At 36.9% G+C, this 23,129-nt stretch overlaps 2 protein-coding genes across 2 annotated transcripts in view; one reads left to right on the top strand and one right to left on the bottom strand.

Moving 5' to 3' along the window:
• Window positions 1-4,191, bottom strand: part of cldn10a (claudin 10a) — a 63,837-nt gene extending 59,646 nt beyond the window's left edge. The window contains exon 1 of the mRNA XM_061973651.2: window positions 3,970-4,191. The gene's annotated coding sequence lies outside the window, so the exon portion shown is untranslated. The remainder of the gene's footprint in view (window positions 1-3,969) is intronic.
• The window catches only part of abcc4 (ATP binding cassette subfamily C member 4 (PEL blood group)), a 135,172-nt gene continuing 114,918 nt past the window's right edge, over window positions 2,876-23,129 (top strand). Inside the window, exons 1-4 of the mRNA XM_061973616.2 lie at window positions 2,876-2,979; window positions 3,789-3,880; window positions 3,996-4,122; window positions 14,726-14,836. Of these exons, the coding sequence (XP_061829600.2) occupies window positions 2,891-2,979; window positions 3,789-3,880; window positions 3,996-4,122; window positions 14,726-14,836 (419 nt within the window). The 5' untranslated portion in view covers window positions 2,876-2,890. The remainder of the gene's footprint in view (window positions 2,980-3,788; window positions 3,881-3,995; window positions 4,123-14,725; window positions 14,837-23,129) is intronic.

The raw sequence follows: 23,129 nt of genomic DNA, 5'->3' as shown, positions 1-23,129 counted from the left end.
CAGCACACATTGTCACGACTTTGTTCCCTCAGATCGTTAAAAAAACAAATCTGTATAAGGGGGAGGAGGTATGGTGTAGTGGGTAGAGCGGCCGTGCCAGAAACCTGAGGGTTGCAGGTTCGCTCTCCGCCTCTTGACATCCAAATCGCTGCCGTTGTGTCCTTGGGCAGGACACTTCACCTTTACCCCCTGGTGCCGCTCACACTGGTGAATGAATGAATGATGAATGAATGATAGGTGGTGGTCGGAGGGGTCCGTCAGTCTACCCCAGGGCAGCTGTGGCTACAAATGTAGCTTACCACCACCAGGTGTGAATGAATGATGGCTTCCCACTTCTCTGTGAAACGCTTTGAGTGTCTAATAGAAAAGCACGATATAAAATCTAATCCATTATTATTATTATCATTATATATATTTATGTATATATAAATGATAAATGGGTTGTACTTGTATAGCGCTTTTCTACCTTCAAGGTACTCAAAGCACTTTGACACTATTTCCACATTCACCCATTCACACACACATTCACACACTGATGGCGGGAGCTGCCATGCAAGGCAGCTAACCAGCAGCCATCAGGAGCAAGGGTGAAGTGTCTTGCCCAAGGACACAACGGACGTGACTAGGATGGTAGAAGGTGGGGATTGAACCCCAGTAACCAGCAACCCTCCGATTGCTGGCACGGCCACTCTACCAACTTCGCCACGTGTGTGTTATATGTGTGTATATGTATATGTATATATATATGTGTGTATATATATGCATGTATATATATATGTATATATGTGTGTATATATATGCATGTATATATATATGTATATATGTGTGTATATATATGTATGTATATATATGTATGTATGTATCAATATATATGTATATATATGTGTATATATGTATATGTATGTATATATGTATGTATGTTTGTATGTATGTATGTGTATATATATATGTGTGTATATATATATGTATGTGTATATATGTGTATATGTATATATATGTATGTATATATGTGTATCTATATATGTGTATATATGTATTTATATATGTGTGTGTGTATATATATATATATGTATATACTTATATATATATATATATATATATATATATGTATGTGTGTGTGGGAAAAAAAATCACAAGACTACTTCATCTCTACAGGCCTGTTTCATGAGGGGGTTCCCTCAATCATCAGGAGATTTTAATGGGAGCATTCACATACCATGGTTTATATAGGGCACAGAGTGGGTAGGTACAGGCTGGCGTAGGGGCGTGGTGATTGGCTCATGTGTTACCTAGGAGGTGTTTCCGTCTGTGGCGGCATGCTGATACAATTTCGCTGCGCTTGTTGAGGGATGACAGGTCTGGACGGTATATGATAAACAGTTTCTCTTTCAAGCATAGGTTGCATCTTTTATTACCACTATTGTAAGGTGTGCTGGATGCAAGAATTTGCCATGTTATTGAATATTCAACATTATTGTCTTTGAGGTCCCAAATGTGTTTGCTGAGTTCTGTGGTATTCCGCAGGTTTTGGTTCCTGAAAGAAGCCTTGTGATTGTTCCATCTGGTTTTAAACTCTCCCTCAGTTAATCCTACATATGTGTCGGATGTGTTAATGTCCTTGCGTGTTACCTTAGATTGGTAAACAACTGATGTTTGTAAGCACCCCCCGTTGAGAGGGCAATCAGGTTTCTTGCAGCAGTTGCAGCCTTTGTTGGTTTCGGGGTCGCTCTGTCCGGGGGCCGACGGCTCATTTGCAATTGTTTTGTTGTGGTTTGAGATGATTTGTCGTATATTGTTCATGCAGCTGTAGCTCAATTTAATGTTGTTCTTGTTGAATACTTTTCTTAGGGTGTTGTCTTTGGGAAAGTGTTTGTCAATCAGAGTGAGGAATTTGTGTCCAATGTTAGTTGAGACGTTTTTGCTGTATGGGGGGTTGTACCAGATGATGTTGTTTCGTTTTCTGTTCTTTTTTGGTTGGTTTCCAGGCGTGGGTTCATAGGCGAGGGTGAAATTGTATCCGCTTTTCATCAAACTGTTTATTATATATTGTCCAGACCTGTCATCCCTCAACAAGCGCAGCGAAATTGTATCAGCATGCCGCCACCGACGGAAACACCTCCTAGGTAACACATGAGCCAATCACCACGCCCCTACGCCAGCCTGTACCCACCCACTCTGTGCCCTATATAAACCATGGTATGTGAATGCTCCCATTAAAATCTCCTGATGATTGAGGGAACCCCCTCATGAAACAGGCCTGTAGAGATGAAGTAGTCTTGTGATTTTTTTCCCCACACATACATATATTGCGCTCTACTACGGTATCGAGCACTATTTTTTGGATAACCTTATTAAGATATATATATATATATATATATATATATATATATATATGTATATATATATATATGTATATATTAAAATAATTCCCGGGCGCGGCCACCGCTGCTGCCCACTGCTCCCCTCACCTCCCAGGGGGTGATCAAGGGTGATGGATCAAATGCAGAGAATAATTTCGCCACACCTAGTGTGTGTGACAATCGTTGGTACTTTAACTTTTAATATATATATATATACATATACAGGGCCGGCCCGTGGCATAGGCCGTATAGGCAAATGCTAAGGGCGCCGTCCATCAGGGGGCGCCATGCCAGTGCCACAAATGTTGGAGAAAAAAAAAAAAAAAAAAGTTGGTATTATTATTTCTAAATACAAAAAATAATCCCACGTTAATTAAAATGCAAAGTAAAGCCTATTTAATAGAAATATTATTTGTTACAACATTACGCCCCCCCCCCCCCCCCCCCACCCTCTCCCCGCACGGTGCGCCCCCTCCCTTCCCGTATCATGACTCTTTTTGGACGTCACCACATCAAAAAATCAACACAAGATGTCAAAACGGCCAAAACTGTCAGGTGCCCAGGGAAGAAAAAAGAGAAAAGAAGAGGAGGAGAAACGAGAAAAAGACAGAGGTAGCAGGTAGGTAACGTTAGCCTACATGAAATTATTTGTCTGTTACAGAATGTGATAGTAACCTGGCTTTTTAGCATTAAGCTAATGTTACATGATTCGGCAATTGCTAATCAATAAGTAGCTAGTTCTGTTTTAACGTCGGGTTAATATTGTGGAGGGGGCTAAATTGTTATGGAAAATAATAATGTAACGTTAGGTAATTACAGTACTCCCACCTTACATTCCTCAGGGACATTTGTATTAGATCTTTTAAGCAGCTGTTTTTTGTTTACATTGTTATTGCCTTCTGGTTAGCTAATGTTTGCCCTGCAGGTAATAGTCACTTTTCCACCCCTTTATATATCAGGTATAGTTGTAAGCCTAGTAGTTAAAGTGCACATCATTAATGTTAATTAAGCAATATGTATGTAAAAAATATTGTATTTCATATATTCATTTTTTATTTTTTGCATTCATTTATTTATTCATATTTTTTTTTATCTTGTTAACTATTCTGATTGTTAATTTGCTTTCTTTAAGTAAAAAAAAAGGTCAAAGACAAAGCTATTCGGTTTCTTGTGAGTATATACACTTCACTGCCGATGTGGGGGGGGGGGGCGCCACCTAAAATCTTGCCTAGGGCGCCAGATTGGTTAGGGCCGGGCCTGCATATATATATATATATATATACACACACACGCCTTACTTGTAGGACTGTTATGGCTGAATCTTCACTGCGTTTACATCATTGTGTGATAAATAAAGTCTATCCTACGATGTCAACTCGTGACCCTTTCTTCATTTTTGGGGGGTTAATTTTTCTCCAACTTTCCCAGGCGTTCATGTGGAGCGTCGTTGCTGTCAGCCAATGGCGTGCGAGCACCGCTGAGAGGCAGCCAACGGGAGGCCGCTCCTCTCCGCCAATCAGGTGTGGCGTGGGCGGAGCCTAATGGTGTCATTTTCTTGTAGCATAATGATAAGAAAGCAGCGCCGCCGCGGCATTAAAGGAATACTCACGTAACATGTGCCGTCATCACGTCTAGCTGCTCTTGGCAGGGAGAGAGGCAAGCAAGCCGCTGCCTCGGGGTGGAATACTATGGAAAAGGAGCGCAAAGATGGCAGGACGAACCCGGCAGGGTCGGCGAATTTCATCTCCAAAATCTTTTTCTGGTAAGAAAGCCCAAGACCGGAAGTGAAACCGTTAGCGGTTTTTTTTGTGTCCAACACGCTAAAAAAGTCCTCCTGACTTCATTAAACCAAGTTACCTTTGGCACCCGGACGTGACGTCACTTACGTTTCCTAACAAAAAACAAGGGCGAACCAAGTTTAGTCCAATATGAGATATAAATGTGTTCTGTTGCGAAGATCATACAAACTTTATTTATTACTCTTTTTAACAACAACCACTGTACAAACTTTATTTATTCCTTTTTTTTAACAACAACCACTGTACAAACTTTATTTATTACTGTTTTTAACAACAACCACTGTACAAACTTTATTTATTACTCTTTTTAACAACAACCACTGTACAAACTTTATTTATTACTCTTTTTAACAACAACCACTGTACAAACTTTATTTATTACTCTTTTTAACAACAACCACTGTACAAACTTTATTCATTACTCTTTTTAACAACAACCACTGTACAAACTTTATTTATTACTCTTTTTAACAACAACCACTGTACAAACTTTATTTATTACTCTTTTTAACAACAACCACTGTACAAACTTTATTTCTTACTCTTTTTAACAACAACCACCGTGCAAACTTTATTCATTACTCTTTTTAACAACAACCACTGTACAAACTTTATTTATTATTCTTTTTAACAACAACCACTGTACAAACTTTATTTATTACTCTTTTTAACAACAACCACTGTACAAACTTTATTTATTACTTTTTTTTAACAACAACCACTGTACAAACTTTATTTATTACTCTTTTTAACAACAACCACTGTACAAACTTTATTTATTACTCTTTTTAACAACAACCACTGTACAAACTTTATGTATTACTCTTTTTAACAACAACCACTGTACAAACTTTATTCATTACTCTTTTTAACAACAACCACTGTACAAACTTTATTTATTACTCTTTTTAACAACAACCACCGTACAAACTTTATTTATTATTCTTAACAACAACCACTGTACAAACTTTATTCATTACTCTTTTTAACAACAACCACTGTACAAACTATTACTCTTTTTAACAACAACCACTGTACAAACTTTATTTATTACTCTTTTTAACAACAACCACTGTACAAACTTTATTTATTACTCTTTTTAACAACAACCACTGTACAAACTTTATTTATTACTCTTTTTAACAACAACCACTGTACAAACTTTATTTATTACTTTTTTTTAACAACAACCACTGTACAAACTTTATTTATTACTCTTTTTAACAACAACCACTGTACAAACTTTATTACTCTTTTTAACAACAACCACTGTACAAACTTTATTTATTACTCTCTTTAACAACAACCACTGTACACACTTTATTTATTATTCTTTTTAACAACAACCACTGTACAAACTTTATTACTCTTTTTAACAACAACCACTGTACAAACTTTATTTATTACTCTCTTTAACAACAACCACTGTACAAACTTTATTACTCTTTTTAACAACAACCACTGTACAAACTTTATTTATTACTCTTTTTAACAACAACCACTGTACAAACTTTATTCATTACTCTTTTTAACAACAACCACTGTACAGACTTTATTTATTACTCTTTTTAACAACAACCACCGTACAAACTTTATTTATTACTCTCTTTAACAACAACCACTGTACACACTTTATTCATTACTCGTTTTAACAACCACTGTACAAACTTTATTCATTACTCTTTTTAACAACAACCACTGTACAAACTTTATTTATTACTCTTTTTAACAACAACCACCGTACAAACTTTATTTATTATTCTTAACAACAACCACTGTACAAACTTTATTCATTACTCTTTTTAACAACAACCACTGTACAAACTTTATTTATTACTCTTTTTAACAACAACCACTGTACAAACTTTATTTATTACTCTTTTTTAACAACAACCACTGTACAAACTTTATTTATTACTCTTTTTTAACAACAACCACTGTACAAACTTTATTTATTACTCTTTTTAACAACAACCACTGTACAAACTTTATTACTCTTTTTAACAACAACCACTGTACAAACTTTATTTATTACTCTTTTTAACAACAACCACTGTACAAACTTTATTCATTACTCTTTTTAACAACAACCACTGTACAAACTTTATTTATTACTCTTTTTTAACAACAACCACTGTACAAACTTTATGTATTACTCTTTTTAACAACAACCACTGTACAAACTTTATTTATTACTCTTTTTAACAACAACCACTGTACACACTTTATTACTCTTTTTAACAACAACCACTGTACAAACTTTATTTATTACTTTTTTTAACAACAACCACTGTACAAACTTTATTTATTACTCTTTTTAACAAAAACCACTGTACAAACTTTATTTATTACTCTTTTTAACAACAACCACTGTACAAACTTTATTTATTACTCTTTTTTAACAACAACCACTGTACAAACTTTATTTATTACTCTTTTTAACAACAACCACTGTACAAACTTTATTTATTACTCTTTTTTAACAACAACCACTGTACAAACTTTATTTATTACTCTTTTTTAACAACAACCACTGTACAAACTTTATTTATTACTCTTTTTAACAACAACCACTGTACAAACTTTATTACTCTTTTTAACAACAACCACTGTACAAACTTTATTTATTACTCTTTTTAACAACAACCACTGTACAAACTTTATTTATTACTCTTTTTAACAACAACCACTGTACAAACTTTATTTCTTACTCTTTTTAACAACAACCACCGTGCAAACTTTATTCATTACTCTTTTTAACAACAACCACTGTACAAACTTTATTTATTATTCTTTTTAACAACAACCACTGTACAAACTTTATTTATTACTCTTTTTAACAACAACCACTGTACAAACTTTATTTATTACTTTTTTTTAACAACAACCACTGTACAAACTTTATTTATTACTCTTTTTAACAACAACCACTGTACAAACTTTATTTATTACTCTTTTTAACAACAACCACTGTACAAACTTTATGTATTACTCTTTTTAACAACAACCACTGTACAAACTTTATTCATTACTCTTTTTAACAACAACCACTGTACAAACTTTATTCATTACTCTTTTTAACAACAACCACTGTACAAACTATTACTCTTTTTAACAACAACCACTGTACAAACTTTATTTATTACTCTTTTTAACAACAACCACTGTACAAACTTTATTTATTACTCTTTTTAACAACAACCACTGTACAAACTTTATTTATTACTCTTTTTAACAACAACCACTGTACAAACTTTATTTATTACTTTTTTTTAACAACAACCACTGTACAAACTTTATTTATTACTCTTTTTAACAACAACCACTGTACAAACTTTATTACTCTTTTTAACAACAACCACTGTACAAACTTTATTTATTACTCTCTTTAACAACAACCACTGTACACACTTTATTTATTATTCTTTTTAACAACAACCACTGTACAAACTTTATTACTCTTTTTAACAACAACCACTGTACAAACTTTATTTATTACTCTCTTTAACAACAACCACTGTACAAACTTTATTACTCTTTTTAACAACAACCACTGTACAAACTTTATTTATTACTCTCTTTAACAACAACCACTGTACAAACTTTATTTATTACTCTTTTTAACAACAACCACTGTACAAACTTTATTTATTACTCTTTTTAACAACAACCACTGTACAAACTTTATTTATTACTCTTTTTAACAACAACCACTGTACAAATTTTATTCATTACTCTTTTTAACAACAACCACTGTACAAACTTTATTTATTACTCTTTTTAACAACAACCACTGTACAAACTTTATTCATTACTCTTTTTAACAACAACCACTGTACAAACTTTATTTATTACTCTTTTTAACAACAACCACTGTACAAACTATTACTCTTTTTAACAACAACCACAGTACAAACTTTATTCATTACTCTTTTTAACAACAACCACTGTACAAACTTTATTTATTATTCTTTTTAACAACAACCACTGTACAAACTTTATTCATTACTCTTTTTAACAACAACCACTGTACAAACTTTATTTATTACTCTTTTTAACAACAACCACTGTACAAACTTTATTCATTACTCTTTTTAACAACAACCACTGTACAAACTTTATTTATTACTCTTTTTAACAACAACCACCATACAAACTTTATTTATTATTCTTTTTAACAACAACCACTGTACAAACTTTATTTATTACTCTTTTTAACAACAACCACTGTACAAACTTTATTTATTACTCTTTTTAACAACAGCCACTGTACAAACTTTATTTATTACTCTTTTTAACAACAACTACAGTCGGTGCTTAACAACATCATACAAACTATATTTGTAACAACCACAGTTCAAACTTTATTCATATGTATTTATCACAAAAAATGATTCCCAGGCGCGGCACCGCTGCTGCCCACTGCTCCCCTCACCTCCCAGGGGGCGAACAAGGGCATGGGTCAAATGCAGAGGACAATTTTCACCACAAAATCATTGATGGCATGTCCGCGAGGCGACATTGCCACAAACTCAGTAAATTTTACAGTAAAAACCTGGCAGCTCAGTTGCCAGAACTGCGCCCGTGGTGAAATAGGTACGTGACGGTCGACCGCTGACCTACTTCCCAGCAGGCACGAGACATTAAAACAACGTTGATAACTTGCTTAATTAAGTCATGATGTTTCAACAGAACGTTGAAACAACATTTTGATGACGTTTAATCAATGTTGGGTTCTGACGTTGATTTCATCAAATTTTGGTCATTTCCCAACCAATATTCTACATCACAAATACTACGTTGAAACAACAAGCTTTTTGACGACGTTTTATCAATGTTGGGTTGTGACGTTGATTTGACATTAAAATTTGGTCATTTCCCAACCAATATTCGACAACACAAATACTACGTTGAAACAACATGCTTTTTGACAACATATAATCAATGTCAGGTTGTGACGTTTAATTAACCATTGGATTTTGGTCATTTCCCAACCAATATTCTACAACACAAATACAACGTTGAAACAACATGCTTTCTGACAACATTTATTCAATGTTGGGTTCTGACTAAGGCTGAAACGACGCGTCGACGTAGTCGACGTCATCGGTTACGTAAATACGTCGACGCCGTTTTTGTGCGTCGGCGCGTCGCATATTTATGTCACACTACTGTCATGGCGGAGCGCAAAGCAGACGATGCGAGCGAGGGGAAAAAAGCACGCCAAAAGTCGTCAAAAGTGTCGGAGTATTTCAATAAACGGCCTAATAACGTTGTTGTATGCACACTGTGTCGAGCGGAAATGGCCTATCATAGCAGCCCAACGGCTATGAACGAACATTTGAAAAGAAAACCCCCGACAGCGTTCTTGCCATCACCAAGTAAATCGTCCGCGTGCGTATACGTTGTCATTATTACACAAAAACATGAATGTGTCATTTGTATCTGCGTTGTAAATTCATAAACTAAAGCACCGTTTCGCTCTGAGAGGCGCGTTTGGCGTGCCTGTTCAGTGTTTACAAAGACGCGCTCCTCTTTAACGCTGTGGAGAGGCGGCGGCGGCGAGCGAGCGGCGAGGCGGGGCGCGCCGGGAGCGACGCCGCAATCGTGCGCGATCCGAGCGAGCGAGGTAGAGGAGCCGAAAAGCGAGGAGAGAAAAGAGTTGGAAGAGAAAAGACTTTGTGTAAAATTAAAAGATTGTAAACCTGGCAAAGCCGTCTGGCGTTCAGTCTGTCGGTCCTGAAAGAACCCCACGGCACAAGACGTGTCACAAACGCTAACGTTAATTAGTTGTGCAAATACCTTTTACAACATTAACAGTTACATATACTATGTACAAACCAACAATTAACTTTCACTTTAATCATACTATCATTGTTGTGTTATTAAGCAAAATAAGCAATACTTTTACTTTTGTTGAAATGTTTACACTGTACACTTTTTTGTATTGGATGTTTAGCTTTATTTTTGCACATTTTAGCAAATAAGCAATACTTTTACTTTTGTTGAAATGTTTACACTTGTTACAGAATATTTCCGTTTTGCACTTTTTTGTATTGGATGTTTATCTTTATTTTTGCACATTTTAAAGCAAAATAAGCAATACTTTTACTTTTGAAATGCTTATACTATTCCAGAATATTAAGATTTGCACTGGATGTTTACTTTTATATTTGCGCATTAAAAAGCAAATAAGCTACTTTTAATTTTGTTAAATGTTAAAAGTTTTAAATTTACATTGTTACAGAATATTTTGTCATGTTGTTGTCAATGTTGACTGAGTGGCCATACTTTTTTTTTTTGTAAATAAAAGCCATGCCTTTTGAAAAAACTGGCCTACATTTATTTTTTCCTCTTCATTTTAAATTAAAAAAATAATCGGTAAAAGGAAAAATAATCTATAGATTAATCGAAAAAAATAATCTATAGATTAACCGATTAATCGAAAAAAATAATCTATAGATTAATCGATAGAAAAATAATCGTTAGCTGCAGCCCTAGTTCTGACGTTGATTTGACTTTGAAATTTCTCAACCAATATTCTACAACACAAATGCAACGTTGAAACAACATGCTTTTTGATGTTTGTTCAATGAAGATTTGACCATTGAATTTTGGTCATATTTCAAGCAATATTCTACAACACAGATACATTGTTGAAACAACATGCTTTTTTGATGACGTTTATTCAATGTCAGGTTGTGACTTTAATTTGAACATTGAATTTTGGTCATTTCTAGGGATGTCCCGATCCAGGTTTTTGCACTTCCGATCCGATACCGATACTGACCGATGCCGATACTGACCGATACTGGCCTATCCGAGCATGTATTAAAGTTTAAAGTTATTTAGCCTACTTAGTTGTCAGAATCATGTTGAAAAGGGTTTTAGTACTCTTGATAACAACTAGCCAGCTGAATTAGGGGAGTTTGAATAATACACAATGGTTGGTAACAAGAAACTGACCTGTTTATTCAAGGATAAACACAAAATAGACAAAATTATACATAACAAACAGAAATGGCATCATTGAACTAGGGCTGGGCGATATGGCCTTTTTTAATATTGCGATATTTTAAGGCCATATTGCGATACACAATATATATCTCGATATTTTGCCTTAGACTTGAATGAACACTTGATGCATATAATCACATCAGTATGATGATTCTATGTGTTTTGATTGATTGATTGAGACTTTTATTAGTAGGTTGCACAGTGAAGTACATATTCCGTACAATTGACCACTAAATGGTAACACCCCAATAAGTTTTTACACTTGTTTAAGTCGGGGTCTACTTAAATTGATTCATGATACAGATATATACTATCAGATATATACTATCATCATAATACAGTCATCACACAAGATAATCACATTGAATTATTTACATTATTTATAATCCAGGGTGTGGAGGGGGGCGCCGGATGTAAGTGTCAAAAAGACAGCCAAAAGAGTTTGATATGAGAATAAATCTAAAGTTAAAATATAGGGTAGAAATGCACCCATTTGCAGGAAATGTAGTCTTGATTTTCAAAATTTTCTTTCAAGGCTTGCATGTCTACATTAAAACATTCTTCTTCATACTGCATTAATACATGCTACTTTTAAACTTTCATGCAGAGAAGGAAATCACAACTAAAAAAATCACTATTTTTTTCATACGGTGTTGATGTGGAAATTTTTGCCTCTGCATTTTGATGGTGTGGACGTGTGGCACCGAATGGAGATAAGCGTCTCGACAGACGTCACAATATTTGAACAATGACGACGAAAACTGTTTTCTCTGTCGTGTCCGTGTGTCGAAAATTGTTATGCGCTTATTTTTTTTATTTGATTTTGTGCGTGGCATATAATTGCTATGCGCAGAGGACGCTTAAACAGTGCGCAATTGCACAAGCGCGCACCTTAGAGGGAGCGTTGGTCACACGGCTGCGCTAGCATCACAGCTAACGTTAGCCATGCTGCTACCTCTCTGCTCGGGGAGGACGTATACGTATGTGACGTATGACGTGACAGTATGTGACGTGTGTAAGAAGGTGCGCTCGCTGTCTGTGAGAGGGAGACACAGGAAAGAGTGAGAAGAGCCTGTCGTGTAATGCCAGCAGCTAAAAGCAACTGCGTGAGAATCCACAGACGTGTTGAAGGTGTGCTGGAAAATGCGGAACGGAAATTAGGGAGCAGCCGAAAAGTGGAATGTATTATTTAAATAGGTGCGTTGGAAAACACGGACTGGATCTGGATCGGCATTTTCCCATGCCTTGCCGATACGCAATTTTTTGCAAATATCGGCAGCCGATCCGATCCAAATATCGGATCGGGACATCCCTAGTCATTTCCCAACCAATATTCTACAACACAAATACAACGTTGAAACAATGTGCTTTTTGACAACATTTAATCAATCAATTTGACCATTGAAATTTGGTCATTTCCCAACCAACAACATGGATCCCAACGTTGGACATCAATGTTGTCTGTGTACAAATACAACTACTTTGCAACGTTGTTTCAAAGTCAGCTTTATAGGACATGTATGTATAATCAACGTTGTATCAATGTCTTGTGCCTGCTGGGTTATCTCTATTGCTTGATTTCTCTGTAGGGTTATTGACGAGCACATGGGTTGATGCCGTGGTTTACAATTTCCGGAAATGCCTCGACATCGAAACGTTCGGGTCGGAAAAAATGAACACGTAAACTTTTACGTCACAAGTTTGTAAAGAAATATTCACGACCACAAGTTAATATCACTTTATTTATATATACTAGTGTTTGTTTATATGTCTCTTTGTAAAATCCTGAAATATGAAGACAGTCTGTAGCTTCCATCCTAGTTTTTGAACGTCCTTTGTTGCCGTCCTTTGTGTAGCATTGCATTCAGAAAAAAAACTCCACTATGTTCAGACAGTGTCATGCTCTAAATTGCCTTTTATGATACTTTTTTTTATGTTAATTGTTTTTAGATTGCCTTTTCAAAAAGGTAACCTCTGTTAAAAAAACCCTACACTCTTAGAAATAAGGGTTCTAAAAGGGTTCTTCTACAAGGGCTGAGGTTCTAACTGGAACCATTTGCTTCTGAAAAACCCTTTCCCGAAGAAAGGGTTTTTCAAGGGTTCTTGGTAACGCTAATGGTTCCAGTAAGAACCATTTTGATCCAGAGAACCCTTTAAAACCCCTTTTCTGAATAATTGGTTTTAAAAGGGTTCTCACTAACACTAAGGGTTCCAGTAAGAACTATTTTGATCCAGAGAACCGTTTTTGGAAGAAAGAGTTCTTCAGGGATTGTTGAAAGCATGGGTAAGATCCTGTGTCACCAGGGACATACTTCCTGATAACATTTGCCAATAATGGTGCCTATCTTTAAATAAATGTTTTTCTCATTAAAATGTTTTGAATGTTTGTTCAATGTCAACATGATAAATGACCACAATATAATATGAACTAAACTGATCTGTAGAATACAATATGGTTCTTTATAGAACCCTCAGAAGACAAGACGGTTATCGGTGAAAACCTTTGAAAAGGGATGTTTTTAGAACCCCCTGTGTCAGATCTAGATGAAACCCTTGAAACATGAAAGAGTTCTTTGTGGAACCCCCTGTGTGAGTTCTAGATGAAACCCTTGAAACATGAAAGGGTTCTTAGTGGAACTCCCTGCATAGGTTCTAGATGAAACCCTTGACAAACGAAAGGGTTCTTAGTGGAACTCCCTGTGTGGGTTCTAGATTAAACCCTTGAAATACGAAAGGGTTCTTAGTGGAACTCCCTGCGTGGGTTCTAGATGAAAGTCTTGAAATACAAAAGGGTTCTTAGTGGAACTCCCTGTGTGGGTTCTAGATGAAACCCTTGAAATACAAAAGGGTTCTTAGTGGAACTCCCTGCGTGGGTTCTAGATGAAAGTCTTGAAATACAAAAGGGTTCTTAGTGGAACTCCCTGTGTGGGTTCTAGATGAAACCCTTGAAATACGAAAGGGTTCTTAGTGGAACTCCTTGCGTGGGTTCTTTGTAGAACCTCTCATGGGGGGTTCTGGGTGGAACCTTACACACACAGTTCTAGGTAGAACCCTCCAAAAGGGTTCCAGGTGGAACCTTTATAAAAAGGTTCTACCTGGAGCCAAAAAGGGTTCTCCTATGAGGACGAGCCGAAGAACCATATATGGTTCTACTTAGCACTTTTATTTCTAAGAGTGTATATGGAAATTCCAGGAAATATGGATGTTAAGAGCTCTTTTTCTGGTAATTGTAACGTTGCCACTCAACTTAAATAAATAATGAAAAAATACACCCCTGCTTCTTCCAGCAAGACAATGCCAAGCCACGTGTTACAACAGCGTGGCTTCATAGTAAAAGAGTCTCCCATTGAAAATGTGTTGTGCAATATGAAGGCTAAAATAGCAGAAGGGAGACTGTTGAACAACTTAAAATGTGTCTCCTCAGAGTGTTGTTCAAAGGAAAGGCCATGTAACACAGTGGTGAAGATGCCCCCCGTTACACAACGTGCCAACTTCACTGGTTTTGGGTTTTGTAACATTGTATTTATGAATCCATCTTGTGGTCGTCAGGTGGCTCAATCCTCTCTTCCGCACCGGATACAAGCGCAGGTTGGAAGAGGAGGACATGTACCCGGTGCTGGCGGAAGACAGCTCAGAGATACTTGGCCAGGACCTGCAGAGGTACTGTACAATCCCAACCACCGTGTCTTCCAAGAAAACGATTTCAAAGAATGGGTCGCAATATCAGTTTGGCATGACTGATATCGGTTATTGTGTTAGACTACTCAATCAAAGCTTATTATTCAATTCCTCTAATCACATCACATGGCTGGCCGAGTCTCTGTTATGCCAATTTTGGTGGGGATAGTACCAGTCATGTGATCTGATCCTGGGATAAGGCACCACTTTTCCACATGCAGGCCTCAAATTCTAACTTTTTAAGGTCAAGGCAAGTGTTGCCTTAAAGGAGGGGCTCATATTTTAGAGCACCATGGCAAACATTATGTTCATTCGAGGCAGGGGCTCCAAATATATATACATGTGTGTGTAAATATATATATATATATATATATATATATATATATATATATATATATATATATATATATATATATATATGTATGTGTGGGGAAAAAAATCACAAGACTATTTCATCTCTACAGGCCTGTTTCATGAGGGGGGGTACCCTCAATCATCAGGAGATTTTAATGGGAGCATTCGCATACCATGGTTTATATAGGGCACAGAGTGGGTGGGTACAGGCTGGCGTAGGGGCGTGGTGATTGGCTCATGTGTTACCTAGGAGGTGTTTCCGTCCGTGGCGGCATGCTGTTACAATTTCGCTGCGCTTGTTGAGGGATGACAGGTCTGGACGGTAAATAATAAACAGTTTCTCTTTCAAGCATAGGTTGCATCTTTTATTACCACTATTGTAAGGTGTGCTGGATGCAAGAATTTGCCATGTTATTGAATATTCAACATTATTGTCTTTGAGGTCCCAAATGTGTTTGCTGAGTTCTGTGGTATTTCGCAGGTTTTTGTTCCTGAAAGAAGCCTTGTGATTGTTCCATCTGGTTTTGAATTCACCCTCGGTTAATCCTACATATGTGTCGGATGTGTTAATGTCCTTGCGTATTACCTTAGATTGGTAGACAACTGATGTTTGTAAGCACCCCCCGTTGAGAGGGCAATCAGGTTTCTTTCGACAGTTACAGCCTTTGTTGGTTTTGGAGTCGCTCTGTCTGGGGGCCGACGGCTCATTTGCAATTGTTTTGTTGTGGTTTGAGATGATTTGTCGTATATTGTTCATGCAGCTGTAGCTCAATTTAATGTTGTTCTTGTTGAATACTTTTCTTAGGGTGTTGTCTTTGGGAAAGTGTTTGTCAATCAGATTGAGGAATTTGTGTCCAATGTTAGTTGAGACGTTTTTGCTGTATGGGGGGTTGTACCAGATGATGTCGTTTCGTTTTCTGTTCTTTTTTGGCTGGTTTCCTGGCGTGGGTTCATTGGTGAGGGTGAAATTGTATCCGCTTTCATCAAGGGCTTTTTGGTACGGGGGGGTTGCTTGGTCAAATTCAGCTTTGCTAGATGACAGCATCGATAGCCTTTATATATATATATATATATATATATATATATATATATATATATATACATATACATATACATATATATATATATATATATATATATATATATATATATATATATATGTACATGTATATGTATATGTATATGTATATATATATATATATATATATTGTCGGAGGCAGATATTTACATATATCCGAATTTTAGTGTTACTTATTTTCTTTCATAGTCATATTTGAAAACAGCTCGTGTTTTCCATTTATTCTCTTTCTGTTTCTCTGCAAGTAAACTGTGTGTGTTAACCTTGAGTTCTTTGGAATGTGTTTTGACTAGCATTTGTTTTGTCTACAGAGAAAGGACAAGAGAGAGGGTTTTGGGGGTTGGGAAGGGAGACCATTTTTGGCGGCGCAATAGAATGTTCTAGGCGAGACTGGTCTCAAAAAGTATATTTGCAAAGCTTTGAAAATATACAACAAAATACCTATTCTGTCTCTGGTGGGTTTTTTTTCAACTCAGCTTTAAGTGTCGTAAAGAATTTGGGAGCGACTTGTGACTTGAATTCCCTGGGAGGAACAACTGGTCCAAAACGCAACAATTTATATATATATATATATATATATATATATATATATATATGTATGTGTGGGAAAAAAAATCACAAGACTATTTAATCTCTACAGGCCTGTTTCATGAGGGGGGGGTACCCTCAATCATCAGGAGATTTTAATGGGAGCATTCGCATACCATGGTTTATATAGGGCACAGAGTGGGTGGGTACAGGCTGGCCTAGGGGCGTGGTGATTGGCTCATGTGTTACCTAGGAGGTGTTTCCGTCTATGGCGGCATGTTGTTACAATTTCGCTGCGCTTGTTGAGGGATGACAGGTCTGGACGGTAAATAATAAACAGTTTCTCTTTCAAGCGTAGGTTGCATCTTTTATTACCACTATTGTAAGGTGTGCTGGATGCAAGAATTTGCCATGTTATTGAATATTCAACATTATTGTCTTTGAGATCCCAAATGTGTTTGCTGAGTTCTGTGGTATTTCGCAGGTTTTTGTTCCTGAAAGAAGCCTTGTGATTGTTCCATCTGGTTTTGAATTCTCCCTCGGTTAATCCTACATATGTGTCGGATGTGTTAATGTCCTTGCGTATTACCTTAGATTGGTAGACAACTGATGTTTGTAAGCACCCCCCGTTGAGAGGGCAATCAGGTTTCTTTCGACAGTTACAGCCTTTGTTGGTTTTGGAGTCGCTCTGTCTGGGGGCCGACGGCTCATTTGCAATTGTTTTGTTGTGGTTTGAGATGATTTGTCGTATATTGTTCATGCAGCTGTAGCTCAATTTAATGTTGTTCTTGTTGAATACTTTTCTTAGGGTGTTGTCTTTGGGAAAGTGTTTGTCAATCAGATTGAGGAATTTGTGTCCGATGTTAGTTGAGACGTTTTTGCTGTATGGGGGGTTGTACCAGATGATGTCGTTTCGTTTTCTGTTCTTTTTTGGCTGGTTTCCTGGCGTGGGTTCATTGGTGAGGGTGAAATTGTATCCGCTTTCATCAAGGGCTTTTTGGTACGGGGGGGTTGCTTGGTCAAATTCAGCTTTGCTAGATGACAGCATCGATAGCCTTTTATTGATTCCGGTAGGTATTCTTTTCGTGGTGGTGGGTGGGTGGTTGCTGTCATGGTGCACGTATTGGAGTGTTGTGTTGGGTTTCGTGAATGGTTGGTAGCTGTTATTTCTCAGGTTGAAAGTGACGTCAAGGAAGTTGACGGTTTGCTTGTTGGCTTCAATCGTGATCCGTAGGCCGTTCTCTTTGAAAATTTGGCATATGCGCTTCTTGGTATTCTCGCTGCTCCTTGGCGAGGCGCGACACACTGCCAGTCCGTCATCACGGTAAATACCAAGGTTCAGATTGAGGCTAGCGAGCTGGGAGAGGAGGAAACTCCCAACGATTTCACACGTTTCTGCTCCGTCAAAACTTCCCATAGTGACGTCAAATGTTGCATCGTTCTTTTTTTGCCATGGTGTACTGTTGTGGATGAGAATGGAGTTTTTTGCGTGGATGATGATGTTTCTTTCGTTGCCTGTGATTGAGTCGTAGTCTGAGGCGAAGTCTATATATATATATATATATATATATATATATATATATATATTGTCGGAGGCAGATATTTACATACATCCGAATTTTAGTGTTACTTATTTTCTTTCATAGTCATATTTGAAAACAGCTCGTGTTTTCCATTTATTCTCTTTCTGCTTCTCTGCAAGTAAACTGTGTGTGTTAACCTTGAGTTCTTTGGAATGTGTTTTGACTAGCATTTGTTTTGTCTACAGAGAAGGGACAAGAGAGAGGGTTTTGGGGGTTGGGAAGGGAGACCATTTTTGGCGGCGCAATAGAATGTTCTAGGCGAGACTGGTCTCAAAAAGTATATTTGCAAAGCTTTGAAAATATACAACAAAATACCTATTCTGTCTCTGGTGGGTTTTTTTCAACTCAGCTTTAAGTGTCGTAAAGAATTTGGGAGCGACTTGTGACTTGAATTCCCTGGGAGGAACAACTGGTCCAAAACGCAACAATTTATATATATATATATATATATATATATATATATATATATATATATATATGTATGTGTGGGAAAAAAAATCACAAGACTATTTCATCTCTACAGGCCTGTTTCATGAGGGGGGGGTACCCTCAATCATCAGGAGATTTTAATGGGAGCATTCGCATACCATGGTTTATATAGGGCACAGAGTGGGTGGGTACAGGCTGGCCTAGGGGCGTGGTGATTGGCTCATGTGTTACCTAGGAGGTGTTTCCGTCTATGGCGGCATGTTGTTACAATTTCGCTGCGCTTGTTGAGGGATGACAGGTCTGGACGGTAAATAATAAACAGTTTCTCTTTCAAGCATAGGTTGCATCTTTTATTACCACTATTGTAAGGTGTGCTGGATGCAAGAATTTGCCATGTTATTGAATATTCAACATTATTGTCTTTGAGGTCCCAAATGTGTTTGCTGAGTTCTGTGGTATTTCGCAGGTTTTTGTTCCTGAAAGAAGCCTTGTGATTGTTCCATCTGGTTTTGAATTCACCCTCGGTTAATCCTACATATGTGTCGGATGTGTTAATGTCCTTGCGTATTTACCTTAGATTGGTAGACAACTGATGTTTGTAAGCACCCCCCGTTGAGGGGGCAATCAGGTTTCTTTCGACAGTTACATGCTTTGTTGGTTTTGGAGTCGCTCTGTCTGGGGGTCGACGGCTCATTTGCAATTGTTTTGTTGTGGTTTGAGATGATTTGTCGTATATTGTTCATGCAGCTGTAGCTCAATTTAATGTTGTTCTTGTTGAATACTTTTCTTAGGGTGTTGTCTTTGGGAAAGTGTTTGTCAATCAGATTGAGGAATTTGTGTCCAATGTTCGTTGAGACGTTTTTGCTGTATGGGGGGTTGTACCAGATGATGTCGTTTCGTTTTCTGTTCTTTTTTGGCTAGTTTCCTGGCGTGGGTTCATAGGTGAGGGTGAAATTGTATCCGCTTTCATCAAGGGCTTTTTGGTACGGGGGGGTTGCTTGGTCAAATTCAGCTTTGCTAGATGACAGCATCGATAGCCTTTATATATATATATATATATATATATATATATATATATATATATATATATATATATATATATATATATATATATATATATATATATATATATATATATGTATATGTATATGTATATATATATATATATATATATATATATATATATGTATATGTATATATATATATATTGTCGGAGGCAGATATTTACATATATCCGAATTTTAGTGTCACTTATTTTCTTTCATAGTCATATTTGAAAACAGCTCGTGTTTTCCATTTATTCTCTTTCTGTTTCTCTGCAAGTAAACTGTGTGTGTTAACCTTGAGTTCTTTGGAATGTGTTTTTACTAGCATTTGTTTTGTCTACAGAGAAGGGACAAGAGAGAGGGTTTTGGGGGTTGGGAAGGGAGACCATTTTTGGCGGCGCAATAGAATGTTCTAGGCGAGACTGGTCTCAAAAAGTATATTTGCAAAGCTTTGAAAATATACAACAAAATACCTATTCTGTCTCTGGTGGGTTTTTTTTCAACTCAGCTTTAAGTGTCGTAAAGAATTTGGGAGCGACTTGTGACTTGAATTCCCTGGGAGGAACAACTGGTCCAAAACGCAACAATTTATATATATATATATATACCGTATTTTCCGCACCATAAGCCGCCCTGGGTTATAAGCCGCGCCTTCAATGAACGGCATATTTCAAAACTTTGTCCACCTATAAGCCGCCCCGTGTTATAAGCCGCATCTAACTGCGCTAAAGGAATGTCAAAAAAACAGTCAGATAGGTCAGTCAAACTTTAATAATATATTAAAAACCAGCGTGATGTGGGCGCGCATGGAGTCGTATATCAACATGGACGGAGCTGCGTGAAAAAAAGCCACCCGGCCTCTTCGCGTAAACTTACCTTAACCACTCGCTCATCTTTTCTTCATCCATCCATCCCTTCGAGTTAGCTTTTATGATGACGCCGGCTGGAAAGGTCTCTTTTGGCAAGGTCTTCCTTTTGAATATCATCACCATGGGTGGAAGTTTCTGGCCATTAGCATGGCAAGCTAGAACCACAGTGAAGGATGACTTCTCATTCCCTGTGGTGCGAATATTCACCGTATGTGCTCCCGTTGTATCCACAGTGCGGTTCACAGGAATATCAAAAGTCAGTGGAACCTCGTCCATGTTGATAATGTTCTCTGGCCGGATCTTTTTTTCAGCTATCTTGTTTTTACAATATGCACGGAAAGTAGCCAGCTTTTCTTGAAAGTCTTTAGGCAGTTGTTGTGAAATAGTAGTCCGTGTGCGGATGGAGAGATTGCGTCTTTTCATGAACCGGAAACCTGTCGCTTAGTAGGAGCCATTTTGTGGTCTTTACAGATGTAAACACACAAAGGAAATGAAACGTAATATCCGCGCGCTTCTTCTTCTTCTATGGGGGCGGGTGGTTGCTTACAGTAGAAGAAGAAGCGCTTCCTGTTCTATGGGGGCGGGTGCTTACCTTGGCGGTTGCTTGCGTAGAAGAAGAAGCACTTCCTCTTCTACGGGGAAAAAAGATGGCGGCTGTTTACCGTAGTTGCGAGACCGAAACTTTATGAAAATGAATCTTAATATTAATCCATATATAAAGCGCACCGGGTTATAAGCCGCACTGTCAGCTTTTGAGTAAATTTGTGGTTTTTAGGTGCGGCTAATAGTGCGGAAAATACGATTATATGTGTGTATATATATATATATATATATATATATATATATATATATATATATATATATAAAAAATAACAGTTTTTTTAATTCATTATTAATATCAACTCGTCAGCTTTTTGTCATTACGTGATGCCTTTATCTCCATTTTTACATTTTGATAGAGGGAGGTACTTTTTTTTATTATTTATTTTTTTAAGTTATGTACATTTATATGTACATGTAGATCAGGGGTGGGCAATCAATTTTTACCGGGGGCCGCATGAGCAACCTGAGCACTGCTGGAGGGCCACACCGACAATATTTCAATTAAATGTTGCTCAAATTTTTTTTTATACACCGTAAGATAAATAATAATAATAATAATAATAATAATAATAATAATTTCATTTAACCTAACTTAACTTTATACAAAAGCAGATTGCTTTTGATGGTTTTATTTTTAACACTGTCTTACACAACACTTCCTATACCATACCATACCATACCAACTTTATTTATAAAGTAGTAAAGTTTTCCTGATGTATAATACAATGCAAAAATGTCAATTTCTGTCACTTTATCATGCATCCTCTTTAAAAGTCCAACATTTTTCCCCGTCCGATTTGGACAACCATCTGTTCGGGTCGCCGAATGCCCAGGTCTGATGTAGATGATGTATCGGGACAGATCCATTAAGAAATATGTCGTATAGGAATTAACTATACACAATAACACATTAACAAAATGCTGTCACATGAATGGTTTTTGAAGTAATACATCTTTGTGACATGAAAAAAACACTACAAATGTAATAAAACATAGTGTTTACTTTTTAATATCAAAATTCAACACAAAGTCTAATAAACAAGTTTGTTCTTTCTTTGTTCAGTACAACAGTTTGACCAACAACAAAAAAACACAAGTGACACCTCTCACATCAAATACACAATCTTCACAGCCTGTGTTCAGTTCGATGAGATGACAAAATATTATAGCTAGTATTGATGTTATTCGAACGCTGATACAGTTTGCAGTTAAATAAAGGAGGCGTGAACGTCCCAGTAAACAAACTAAAGACTTGATAACATCACCTGCTGCATGTTTCCTCACATTATTAACTCCAAGTCACAGCAGCTGATAGACGCTGTACTGAGAAAATAAAAGCAACATCAAATAGTTTTCCGTATGCTTTTAGTGTGGGGACAATATTGTCCACACCTGTCTCCATCTAAACACAGCAGTGTGCTCTTAAACGCACTGTGGGAAGCGAGGGAAAATGAGGTTAAACCAAGCGCTTGGCTCCGTTTACTCCAAGGGGAAGTCCGGAGCAAAGTCCGTGTGTCATGTCTGTGTAATCATGTTTTGTTTTAAGTCATGTTTTGTTTAGTTATTGGACTCTTTAGTTTCTGGCTTTTCACTCCCTTATCTTGTTTCCATGATTACCCATTAGTTTCACCTGTTCCACGTTTGGACTCATTGTGCACTCTTGTTTGTCACCATAGCAACCCATTAGTTTTCACCTGTCACGCACCTGTTTTGAGTCACGCACCTGTTTTCGTTAATCATGTCTGTAGTATTTAAGTTCATTGTTTTTCAGTTTGTCTTTCTGGT

Source organism: Nerophis lumbriciformis, linkage group LG01 (assembly GCF_033978685.3).
Source record: "Nerophis lumbriciformis linkage group LG01, RoL_Nlum_v2.1, whole genome shotgun sequence".
In the NCBI taxonomy this organism is placed as follows: Eukaryota; Metazoa; Chordata; class Actinopteri; order Syngnathiformes; family Syngnathidae; genus Nerophis; species Nerophis lumbriciformis.
The sequence above is the reverse complement of the archived record's forward strand: the minus strand, read 5'-3'. Positions and strand labels throughout refer to the sequence as shown.